At 60.8% G+C, this 11,812-nt stretch overlaps 1 protein-coding gene across 1 annotated transcript; it reads left to right on the forward strand.

Annotated features, from left to right (window-relative positions):
- The first annotated feature begins 6,993 nt into the window (after positions 1–6,993).
- On the forward strand, positions 6,994–11,373 carry LOC137858120 (antigen WC1.1-like). Its single transcript, XM_068685589.1, has 12 exons — positions 6,994–7,399; positions 7,531–7,845; positions 7,921–8,235; positions 8,313–8,615; positions 8,724–9,044; positions 9,122–9,436; positions 9,507–9,815; positions 9,932–10,273; positions 10,390–10,542; positions 10,642–10,737; positions 10,817–10,903; positions 11,045–11,373. Exons 1-12 carry the CDS (start codon positions 7,348–7,350, stop codon positions 11,206–11,208), a joined length of 2,772 nt encoding a protein of 923 aa, XP_068541690.1. The 5' UTR covers positions 6,994–7,347; the 3' UTR covers positions 11,209–11,373.
- Positions 11,374–11,812: the final 439 nt, after the last annotated feature.

Consider the following 11,812-nt stretch of genomic DNA (forward strand, 5'->3'; position numbering starts at 1 on the left):
AACCACAACAACAACAACGTAGTCATGTAACCAAATTAAAGTCAAAACTTTCAGCCCGGTCCTTGACCTGAATAGGGAGCGAGGATCCGGATCCTGGCATTTATACGTGATAGTTTATGTGCAGCCAAAGTAAATACTGCAGTCAGAGGTCATGGCGCTAGATTTTGAACAGTCCTGCATAATGAAGAGATCTCAGGAAAGCAAATTTAAATAACATTAACGTCAAGAAAAGTCTTCCTGGTTGCTATATTCTTTATCCATCATGACTAGACAGATGAAAATCTATGATGGCAATTTTGCCTTTTAGGTCTTTTTTTTTTTTTTTTATTAATATTTATTTATCTTATTTTAACAGGCTCTGTACTAATTTTCCTCAAAGAATGACTAGCAGAAATATGACCCTTATGCGCCTTTTGTAGTTAATTCATTAGGTCAACTCTAACCACTAAGCCCCTTGTCAGGTTATTTCTATTAGCCATAAGGAGCAATTGACCCTAAAACATTGAAGCCAGGTAGAGGAGCCTATTCCGCAAGGTCTCTTGGCTCCACCCTTGTGAAGTGAAATCTGCCAGGTGGGGATCATTTGACCTTTGCTCTATAGGAAGCATGAGGACTTATGGGTGGAATTGCCTCTCCAGGGGAGTTTGAGGCTCAGGTTACTTAGGGTGCTTTTCTACTGTCCTGGTGAAATGTTCTCGGTGTTCCCCAGTAGGCTGCTTTTTCTTCATGTTTTCTACCATCTCTGTGAAATAGTTTTGGAGACTCTATGAGCTAGTTACGTTGGTGGTGCCTTCTCAGGACAGGAAAACCCTGGTGGTGCTACTTCCCTGTGAAGTAGTTTGGCAGTGACTCAAGTTCAGAAGCTGGCAGGTAAGTATTCCTGGGTCTTACAGTTGCTTTGTGTTGGGGAGATTGAGGACTTCCTTCACCTGGTCTGTTTTCAGTCAAGTTACTTATATGGATTCTAAGTTTCATTCCCAGCCCTAGAAAAAAATAATAAAATAATAATAACTAAAACCAAACAACCTCAGAAGCTCAAGTGCATGCAGGTAAGGCTGACTCTGAAGAATGTTTGCAAGTATTTGTTAAGATTGAACAACAGGCTGTATGAAAAAGGTGCCTTACTGTGAATTCAAGTCTTGCTTTGTGGGAAGAAGAAACAGTTTTGGGTAGATGCTGGTGGCGTTCTCGTTACTTTGGCAAAGTGTCACTTGTGAGTATGTGCTGTACGTAAAAGAAATTCTGTTTTCACAATACGCAAGTCACAGAATCACAGAATTTCTAGGTTGGAAGGGACCTCATGATCATCGAGTCCAACCTCTGACCTAACGCTAACAGTCCCCACTAAACCATATCCCTAAGCTCTACATCTAAACGTCTTTTAAAGACTTCCAGGGATGGTGACTCCACCACTTCCCTGGGCAGCCTGTTCCAGTGCCTAACAACCCTTTCGGTAAAGAAGTTCGTCCTAACATCCACCCTAATACCCCCCTGGTGCAACTTTAGCCCATTCCCCCTCATCCTGTCACCAGGCATGTGGGAGAACAGGCCAACCCCCACCTTGCTACAGCCTCCTTTAAGGTATCTGTAAAGAGCAATAAGGTCTCCCGTGAGCCTCCTCTTCTCCAGGCTGAACAAGCCCAGCTCCCTCAGCTGCTCCTCGTAGGACTTGTTCTCCAGGCCCCTCAGCAGCTTCGTCGCCCTTCTCTGGACCCGCTCAAGCACCTCGATGTCCTTCTTGTAGCGAGGGGCCCAAAACTGAACACAGTACTCGAGGTGCGGCCTCACCAGAGCCGAGTACAGGGGGACGATCACCTCCCTAGCCCTGCTGGTCACACTGTTTCTGATACAAGCCAGGATGCTGTTGGCCTTCTTGGCCACCAGAGCACACTGCTGGCTCATATTCAGCCGACTGCCCACCATCACTCCCAGGTCCTTCTCTGCCTGGCAGCTCTCCAACCACTCATCTCATACACTGTAGCTCTGCTTGGGGTTATTGCACCCCAGGTGCAGGACCCGGCACTTGGCCTTGTTGAACTTCATGCAGTTGACCTCAGCCCATCGGTGCAGCCTATCCAGATCCTCCTGCAGAGCCTTCCTACCCTCGAGCAGATCGACACGTGCGCATAGCTTGGTGTCATCTGCAAACTTACTGAGGGTGCACTCAATGCCCTCGTCCAGATCCTTGATGAAGATATTAAAGAGGACCGGCCCCAGCACTGAGCCCTGGGGGACACCACTAGTGACTGGCCTCCAACTGGACTTGACTCCATTTACCATGACTCTTTGGGCCCGGCTATCCAGCCAGTTTCTAACCCAACGAAGCGTGCGCCAGTCCAAGCCAAGAGCAGCCAGTTTCTTGAGGAGAATGCTGTGGGAGACGGTGTCAAAAGCCTTGCTGAAGTCAAGGTAGACCACATCCACAGCCTTTCCCTCGTCCACCCAGCGCGTCACTTTGTCATAGAAGGAGATCAGGTTCGTCAAGCAGGACCTGCCTTCCATAAACCCATGCTGACTGGGCCTGATCGCCTGCTTGCCCTGCAAGTGCCGCATGATGACTCCCAAGAGGATCTGCTCCATGAGCTTCCCTGGTACTGAGGTCAAACTGACAGGCCTGTAGTTTCCCGGGTCTGCCCTCCGGCCCTTCTTGTAGATGGGCGTCACATTTGCTAGCCGCCAGTCAACTGGGACCTCCCCCAATAGCCAGGACTGCAGATAAATGATGGATAGGGGCTTGGCCAGATCCTCTGCCAGTTCTCTCAGTACCCTTGGGTGGATCCCATCCGGCCCCATTGATTTGTGCACATCCAAGTGCCGTAGCAGGTCACCAACCAGTTCTTCGTGGATAGTGAGGGCCACATCCTGCTCCCCATCCCCTTCCACCAGCTCAGGGTACTGGGTATCCAGAGAACAACCGGTATTGCCGCTAAAGACTGAGGCAAAGAAGGCATTGAGCACCTCCGCCTTTTCCTCATCTTTTGTAACAAGGTTTCCCCCCGCATCCAGTAAAGGATGGAGATTCTCCTTAGTCCTCCGTTTTGCGTTGATGTATTTATAAAAACAGTTCTTGTTATCTTTAATGGCAGTAGCCAGATTGAGCTCCAGATGAGCTTTGGCCTTCCTAATTTTGTCGCTGCACAGCCTCGCTACATCCTTATAGTCCTCCCTAGTGGCCTGCCCACTTTTCCAAAGATTGTAAACCTTCTTTTTTCTCCTAAGCTCAAGCCACAGTTCTCTGTTGAGCCAGGCTGTTCTTCTTCCTTGCTGGCTCGTCTTTGGGCACATGGGGACAGACCGCTCCTGCGCCATTAAGATTTCCCTCTTGAAGAGCGCCCAGCCTTCCTGGACCCCTCTGCCCTTCAGAACCGCCTCCCAAGGGACTCCACGAACTAGTGTCCTGAGCAGCCCAAAGTCAGCCCTCTGAAAGTCCAATACAGCGGTTTTACTGGTCCCCTTCCTGGCCTCGCCAAAAATACCGAACTCCACCATTTTGTGGTCACTCTGCCCAAGACAGCTCCCGACAATCACATCCTCCACCAGTCCTTCTCTGTTTGTGAAGAGAAGGTCTAGCGGGGCACCACCCCTGGTAGGTTCACTAACCAGCTGCGTCAGGAAGCTATCTTCCACACTCTCCAGAAACCTCCTAGACTGCTTCCTCTGGGCTGTGTTGTGCTTCCAGGATATGTCAGGGAAGTTGAAGTCCCCCACGAGTACAAGCACTGAAGATTTTGCAACTTCTGTCAGCTGCCTGTAGAACTCCTCATCCGTCTCCTCATCCTGGTTCGGCGGTCTATAGCAGACCCCGACCAGGACACGAGCCTTGTTGTCCCAGCCGATCCTAACCCAAAGGGACTCGACCTTGTCATTCCCAGCCTCGAGTTCCACAACATCGAAAGACTCTCTAATATAGAGAGCCACACCACCACCCCTTCTGTGCTGCCTGTCCCTTCTGAAGAGCTTATAGCCAGGCATTGCAGCACTCCAGTCATGAGACTGGTCCCACCACGTCTCTGTGACGGCAACCAAGTCGTAGCCTGCCTGCTGCACGATGGCTTCCAGCTCCTCCTGTTTGTTACCCATGCTGCGTGCATTGGTGTCCCTGACCCTGGCCCCAGGAGGCAGCAGACTTCCCTACGGGTAGGGTCCGGCCGACAAATAGGGCCCTCTGTTCCCCTAAGAATAGAGTCTCCTACAACAATAACCCTCCTGTCTTTCTTGATGGAGGCAGTCCTGAGGCGTGGAGTTGACCTCCTCGCCCTAGGCATCCTCCTGGGAACACTTGCTACCTCTTCCCCAGCTATGGGTCTGTCGAGCTCCAGGGCCTCAAACCTGTTGTGTAAGGGCACCCGGGAAGGTGGGGCCGGAAGGGGAGGGCATCACCTGCGATGTGGAGCAGGGACCTGTTTCCATTCCTCCTCAACTCCCAGATCCCCTCCCTCTGCCCGACAGCGACAGGGCAGGGGGTCCACCCCCATTTGGGGTGTCTCACCCCGGTACCTCTCCTTGAGGCCCTGCAGGGAGTTACTCCACCAGTCTATCTCCCGCTCGCACTCCCTGATATCCCTCAACCTCGCCAACCTCCTCCTTGAGCTCCGCCACCATGCGGATCAGGTCATCCACCTGCTCGCACCTCACGCACGCAGTTTCTCTGCTTCCCGCCAATGGCAGCAGCAGGCTCTGACACTCCCTGCATTCGGTGACCTGAACTGCTGCATTTTTTAACGGGCAGTCGGTCTGGGTGTGTGCCGACTTCCTGGAGAGCGCACCGTGCCTGGTGGAGACCATTATCACCTAGCGTCAAAAGTCAAAAGCCTTTAAACTAGTAGAAATTACAGTTTCAAGGAGATAACTGGAGAGAAAGAAATTATTGTTGGCCATCTTCCCCGACCCCTTCGTAGAGGGGCTCCCTGAAGAAAAAGCGTGAAAGGTGTCATTGTTAAGAGTTTCTGAGGCAGGGTCAGGGGAAGATGTGTTTTCCCCCTAGTTCACTCTCCCTTTCTTCTCCAGGTTTGTTCTGGTAGCTTTCCAAAGCCTCGACTATAATTCAGATGTTCTGACAAGCTCGTCCTTCTCAGTACGTCTCCTGAATGCACTTGAGGCTTTGTCTGGCCCCCGGCCCCGGTCCGTCTCTCTCTCTCTCCCGGGTCCATCGTCCATCCCACGGGGCCATGGGGCAGAGCTGGGCCCGCAGGCACGTCCCCATGGCTCTGGGCACATGGGAAGGATGAGGAAGAGCCCAGGGCCCAGCTTTGGCCCCGGAGCTGCAGGCTTTCCCTGCCAGGAGAACAGGACGAGGAAAGGAAGGCACGGCGCATCCCAGGGATGCTTCCTCTGCCCCAGAACCCCCAGCGACACCCACCCTGGGGCGAGGGGATCATGTGCACCCTCAGCAAGCTGGGCAAGGACACCAAGGTGGGCAGGAGTGTTGATGTGCCTGGGGGTAGGAAGGCTCTGCAGAGGGACCTGGACAGGCTGGAGCGATGGGCCGAGGCCAACTGGACGAGGTTCAACATGGCCAAGTGCCGCGTCCTGCACGTGGGGCACAACAACCCCGTGCAAGGCTGCAGGCTGGGGGCAGAGTGGCTGGAAAGCTGCCCGGAGGGAAGGGAGCTTTGTGCAGGGGCAGGATGTCCCCCCTGTGCGGGGGCAGGCTCCAGTGCATCAAGTACTCGGTGCGGTCGGCTGACGACCACCTCCAGTGTCCTGTCGCAGAGCCCAGAGAGCAGCTGGGGGACGGCCAGCAGGATGACAGGGGGCTGCAGGGCTGGTGCTCAGGGCTCATGAGTGCAGCTTCCCACCCAACCTCTGGACAGCCTTCCTCCGGGAGCAGCTGGCTGACGCCAGGGCCCTCCTTTAGGGTGGTCGCTTTGATGCTGCTGGAGCATTGCAGGCTTCTGCATAGGAGTCAGTAAGAGAAAACAGGAGTCCCTGCCCAGAGACAGCAGGTACAAGCAACATCAAATAGCTGCAGTTAATCAGTTTAAGCACTGACTTTGCTCTGGGGAAGCACCCTGCCTTTCAGATCATATGCCCTAATACGGAAAGCAGCCTTCGAAAATGCTCCTCACAGCTCTGCCTTTCTCATTAGTGCACTGCGAGCAGCTTCTGAAAGCAAAACCTGTCCCAGCAAAAGAGGCAACAGCAGTCGCCTGTCCTTGTCCTTCCAGAACTGGACAGCAGCCTGCTAAACCTCAAGATAGGTGGTGCTTACAAAGGCAGTAGTGAGCTGTTTCTTTCTGGGTTTTGCTATGGGTTTTGCTGTGTCCTGTCCCTGCGGATGGTCAGGGCTGCGCTTTTGAGAGGCGCCTGCGCACCCGGCACACACTTCCTCCTGCCCCAGCACCGGGCTGCACACAGGGACACGGGCAGGGAGGGCTGGGCCCCTGCTGCTGGCCCCTTCTACAGCTGGGGGCTTCTGTGCTGGCCCCACAGCAGCGGGACCCCCCAGCACCAAGCTATGTTCTGTGGGTACCCCTGTGCCTGCTGCTAGGCTCAGGCTGCCTTCTCCTCCTCCTCCCACTTTAGGGCTCCTTCTTTCTGCCCCCAGCTCCAGAGGCACAGGTGGCCTCTTTGGGGTCTTTCTGGGTGATGCCCAGGCCACAAGCTGTCCCTGGTGTCGGACAGGAACCTGTGCATGTGACACATTCCCCTCATGGACGGTGCTGCAAATCGGTGCCCTGAGGCTGAAGCCTCAGCTCTGAGCCTGTTGGCAGCATCCCTGCTGCTGCTCAAAGCCACGATGCTATCGCCAGCAGCGCAGGTGCCCCAGCAGCTGCGTGCAGTGAGAGCCGCTGTGTCCCTGGGAGGGGGAATCTGCCACCCCTGTGCCTGTACCACGAGCCTCTGCAGGGTCTTGAGATGTCCCTCCTGCACGTCTTGAGGCCAGCGCGGGGACCTGATTCTGCACGGTGACCCTTGGGCTTGTTCCAGGTGGGTTAAGGCCCCCCCCAACACAGGCTGAGTACCAGGGTGCTGAGGGAGACCATGTTCTGAGGGAGGACCCCAAGCTGGGGATAACCCTGTCCCCACAGGGACCTGCTCTCCTTGGGCACAGCCCCAACCCCAGCTCAGGGGGACACAGGAGCCAGGCAGGCTGCCTCCCCTCGGGGACATTTGGGTGCTGAGCCCCAGCAGGGAGGCGGGGGGGTGCGTGACGCCAGAAGCGGAGCCGAGTCTCATATTTGGGCACGGAGCAGGTTATTGGAGGCTGGGCCCCGGCAGGCAGCAGATAACCCTCCTGATAGCGGCTCACAAGGTGCCTCCGCCGCCCCCATTGGCTCCTGCCAGCGGGGGCTGCCTATATATCCCCCTCCCCGGCGCGGGGCTGCGTCTGGCACTGGGGGCAGGATGGTGCCTGCCAGGGCACTGGGGCTGCTCCTCTGCGTGCAGCTCTGTGGGGGTGAGTGCTGGGGCTGGCCGTGGGGCAGGGGCAAGCAGTGGGGCAGAAGATGGCCATGGGAAGCTGTGGGGAAAGGAGCAGCCGTGGGGCAGGCGCCCCCCGGGCTCAGCAAGGTCCCTGGGGTTGAACAGGCAGCGGGGAGCTGCGGCTGGTGGATGGTGGCGGGCGCTGCGCCGGCCGCGTGGAGGTGAAGCACCAGGGCGAGTGGGGCTCCGTCTGCAGCTACGACTTCGACTGGGACCACCGGGTTGCCGGCGTGGTGTGCCGGCAGCTGGGCTGCGGCGCGGTGGCCCGGGCGTACGCCCCGTTTGGGCAGGGCAAGGGACGCATCTGGCTGCAAACCGTTTTCTGCCGTGGCTCTGAGGCCACCTTGCAGGACTGCTTCCACTTTGGCTGGGGCAAGCACTTCTGTGGTCATGAGTGGGACGTTGGAGTTACCTGCACAGGTGAGGTGGGGTAGTGGTGCTGGGGATGCCGTGCTGGGACCCCGAGGACAGGACTGAGACTGGTGCTCTGTACAGAGGAGGTGGAGCTGCGGCTGGTTGGTGGCAGGGGACCCTGCGAGGGGAGAGTGGAGGTGAAGTTGCAGGGACGCTGGGGCACAGTGTTGGACGACTCCTGGGACATGGAGGACGCCGAGGTGGTGTGCCAGCAGATGGGCTGTGGCTCAGCTGCTGGCGCCTACCCCAGCTCCCATTTTGGACAAGAAGAAGGTCCTATCAGCTTGGGCTATGTCGACTGTAATGGGGATGAGAAGGCCCTCTGGGACTGCAAGATTCGGGGTTGGGGACCCTATACCAGACCTACTGTTTACAACAGGGCTGTGGTGTGCCAAGGTGAGTGCTGGGGACATGCGGTGCTGCAGGGAGCCCCCTCGTGCGCATTCCCCCCAGGAGCCCTCCTCTCGCGGCAGGGTTCTCCCGTCTGGCCGGAGGGGACGGCGCCTGCTCAGGGCGGCTGGAGGTGCGTCAGGGCCGGGCCTGGGCCACCGTCTGCCACGGCCACGTGGACCTCAAGGCCGCCCAGGTGGTGTGCAGGGAGCTGGGCTGCGGCACGGCAGTGGCCGTCCCCGCTGCCGGCCATTTTGGGGCAGCAACGGGGCCGCTCTGGGACGGCGCCTTTGAGTGCAACGGCAGCGAGCCACTCCTGGCCAGCTGCGCCCGGCGGCCGACCCACGGCCAGGCCTGTGCTGGCCCCGCTGCTATCGTCTGCTCACGTAAGTGCTGGGGCCGGTGTCCGGGGGGCCGGGGCAGCCCCTTGCAGCATGGGGTGCCCCGGGGGGTCCCTGCCCTGCCATCCCCCCAGCGCCCTCTCTGCGCCGCAGCCTACACCGGTTTCCGTTTGGCGGATGGCGGCTCGGGCTGCGCCGGGCGGGTGGAGGTGGAGGCGCAGGGGACATGGGGAGCGCTGTGTGCCAGCGCCTGGGACCTGTGCGACGCCCACGTCCTGTGCCGCCACCTGAGCTGCGGCCCTGCCGCCTCCCTGCCCCCAGGAGGCCATTTCGGGACGGGCACGGCCACGGGGCCTCTGCGGCGCGATGCCCTGAGCTGCAGCGGGAGCGAGCGGCACCCGGGCGAGTGCCCCGTGGCGCTGCTGGGGGAGCCCGCCTGCCCCCCTGGCCATGCCGCCGCCGTCAACTGCTCAGGTGGGTGCAGGGGCCACGGGGACCCGTGGCAGGCGGGGAGCAGCGCCCGTCCCCACGGCACGGCCGGGCTCTTGCAGGCGCCGCTGAGCCCCTGCGGCTGCTGGACGGGGAGAGCCGGTGCGACGGGCGGCTGGAGGTGGCCACGAGCCCCGGGGCCTGGGCCCGCGTGGCTGCGGGGCCGGGGGACGACCGAGCTGCCTCGGTGGCGTGCCGGCAGCTGGGCTGCGGTGTGCCAGAGAAGGTCTACGCTGTGCCGGCCGCCAGCTCGGGCCCCGTGGAGCTGCAGGAGCTGCGCTGTGCTGGCAGCGAGGAGCTCCTGGCGCAGTGCAACGCCTCGGGGCCTGCCGCAGCGCCCGGCCACAGCCCCCCAGAGGCGGCCGTCGCCTGCTCAGGTGAGTGCGCCAGGAAGGGCCGCGGGTGCCCAGCGGGTGCCCCCAGCCCCATGCTGGCCCTCCCGTGCAGGCAGCCGGCGGCTGAGGCTGGCGGGCGGCCCCGGGCGCTGCGCCGGCAGGGTGGAGGTGTACAGCGAGGGCACGTGGGGCACCGTCTGCCAGGACGCCTGGGACCTGCCAGATGCCGACGTCGTGTGCCGCCAGCTGGGCTGCGGGCGGGCCCTGGAGGCGCCCGGCTCGGAGCGCTTCGGGCCCGGCGTGGGGACGCTGTGGCCGGGTGCCGGGGGCTGCTCGGGGACGGAGGCGGCTCTCTGGGCCTGCCCAGCCCCGGCACGGCGTGGCTGCCGCCGGGGCGGCGGTGCCGGTGCCGTGTGCTCAGGTAGGTGAGCACTGTGATCCCTCAGCTGGGTGGGGAGCAGGCCCCGCTGCCCGTGGGGTGCGCGCTGCCCCACCTGTCCCAATGGTGCCGCGACCCCCCGTCCCCTGTTGTTGCAGGGCTGCTGCGTCTGGCGGGGGGCAGCAGCAGCTGCAGCGGGCGCCTGGAGGTGCTGCGCGAGGGGACGTGGGGCCGCGTGTGCGCCAACGACACCAGCCCCGCCACAGCTGCCGTTGTCTGCCGCCAGCTGGGCTGTGGCAGCGGGGGGAGGCTGGCGGCCGTCCCCGCACAGGGCTCGGTCCCCGCCTGGCTGGGCTGGGTGCGATGCCAGGAGGGGGCCCCCTCGCTCTGGCGCTGCCCCTCGGCGCCCTGGCACCTGCAGTCCTGCGGCCCCGAGGGGGTCGCCCACATCGCCTGTGACGAGGACACCGAGGACACGAGCGGGGCCACCAGCACTGCAGGTAGCAGCTGCCGGCACGGGGGTGCTTGCCCAGGTGGCTCTGCCCGTGCCCACTGCCCCCTGCCCCTGCTACTGTGCGGATCCCAGCCTCACGCTCCCTGCACACCATCCCTGCAGGTGCCAGCAGCAGCAGCAGCGTTGCCCCACTGACAGCAGTGTCGGGGAGCGTGCCGGTGCCCACGGTCCTGTGCGTGCTCCTGGGGACATTGCTGGGCCTGGCCCTGGCAGCCCTGGCGGTGCAGGCACACCGTGCACGGCTGCAACGCCGAGGTGGGCACTGCCTTGGGGGTTCCCCTGGTGCCCCTTTCTGAGTCTCCATGGGGTGTGGGGAACAGTGGTCCTGCCATTGCAGTGTGTACTTCCTTACAGACCCCGTGAAAGCCACGGATGTCGGCGCTGAGGTCGTGTATGAGGAGCTGGATTACAGCCTGATGCCCGAGTACCAGGAGGTGCCCAGCCACACAGGTGGGAGTACGGTTGTCCCTAGGGCCTGGAGCTGTCCCCATCCCTGGCCCAACACTCAGCAGCCCCTTCTCCACTGCAGGCTCCCTGTCCGAGGGCTCGGGAATGAAGCTGCAGGATGACAGCTGGGATGGCAATGACGAGGAGCTCAGCCCTGGAGAGGCTCCAGGTAGGGGAAGGGGCAATGAACAGCGACTCAAAGGCATAAGGGTCAGAGGAGAGGGGCTATGACGGAGCAGTGGTGCTGGGGAGATGAGATGCGGCCCTTGCAGCTGCATCCTCAGCCCCGGCCCCTCCTTGCCTGGCGCAGCCCTCCCAGCCCAGCCCGGGCACGGCCCCCCGGATGGCTACGACGATGCTGCAGCCGTGCCGGAGGAGCCCCCCGCTCCCCACAGCGGGGACGCCCCGGCGCAGCCCCGCAGGGACATGGGCTATGACGACGTTGACATGGGCACCCTGGGGACAGCGCCGTGATGAGGCCCTGGGGACACGGCTGCAGGAGGGGGCTCCGGCCCCAGGGAGGGCTGGCCCTGCCCATGGGGTCACCCGTCCCCGCCCAGCCCTCAGCACGCTGCAGAAATGGCTCCATCGGCCCGCCCGCACCCGTGCCCAATGTCACACCAGGCTCCTTGTGAAGTTTTTCATCGTGGCCTTTCCCTGTGCAGCACTCCTTCCGATTAAAGCCCCCAAGTGCTCGGAACCTCGCTCCCAGCACCGTTCTGTGTCTCTCTCTCTCTCCCGGGTCCATCGTCCATCCCTCGGGGCCATGGCGTAGAGCTGGGCCAACAGGCACGTCCCCATGGCTCTGGGCACACAGGAAGGATGGGGAAGAGCCCAGGGCCCAACCCCGGGACCTTCCTTTGGCCCCAGAGCTGCACGCTCTCCCTGCCAGGAGAACAGATTCAGGGAAGGGCACGGCGCATCCCAGGGAGGCTTCCCCTGCCCCAGTACTCCCAGTGACACCCGCCCTGGGGTGAAGGGATCGTGTGCACCCTCATCAAGCTGGCCGAGGACACCAAGGTGGGCAGGAGTGTTGATGTGCCTGGGGGCAGGAAGGCTCTGCAGAGGGACTTGGAGC

The sequence above is a fragment of the Anas acuta genome, chromosome 5 (genome assembly GCF_963932015.1).
Source record: "Anas acuta chromosome 5, bAnaAcu1.1, whole genome shotgun sequence".
NCBI classification, from domain to species: domain Eukaryota; kingdom Metazoa; phylum Chordata; class Aves; order Anseriformes; family Anatidae; genus Anas; species Anas acuta.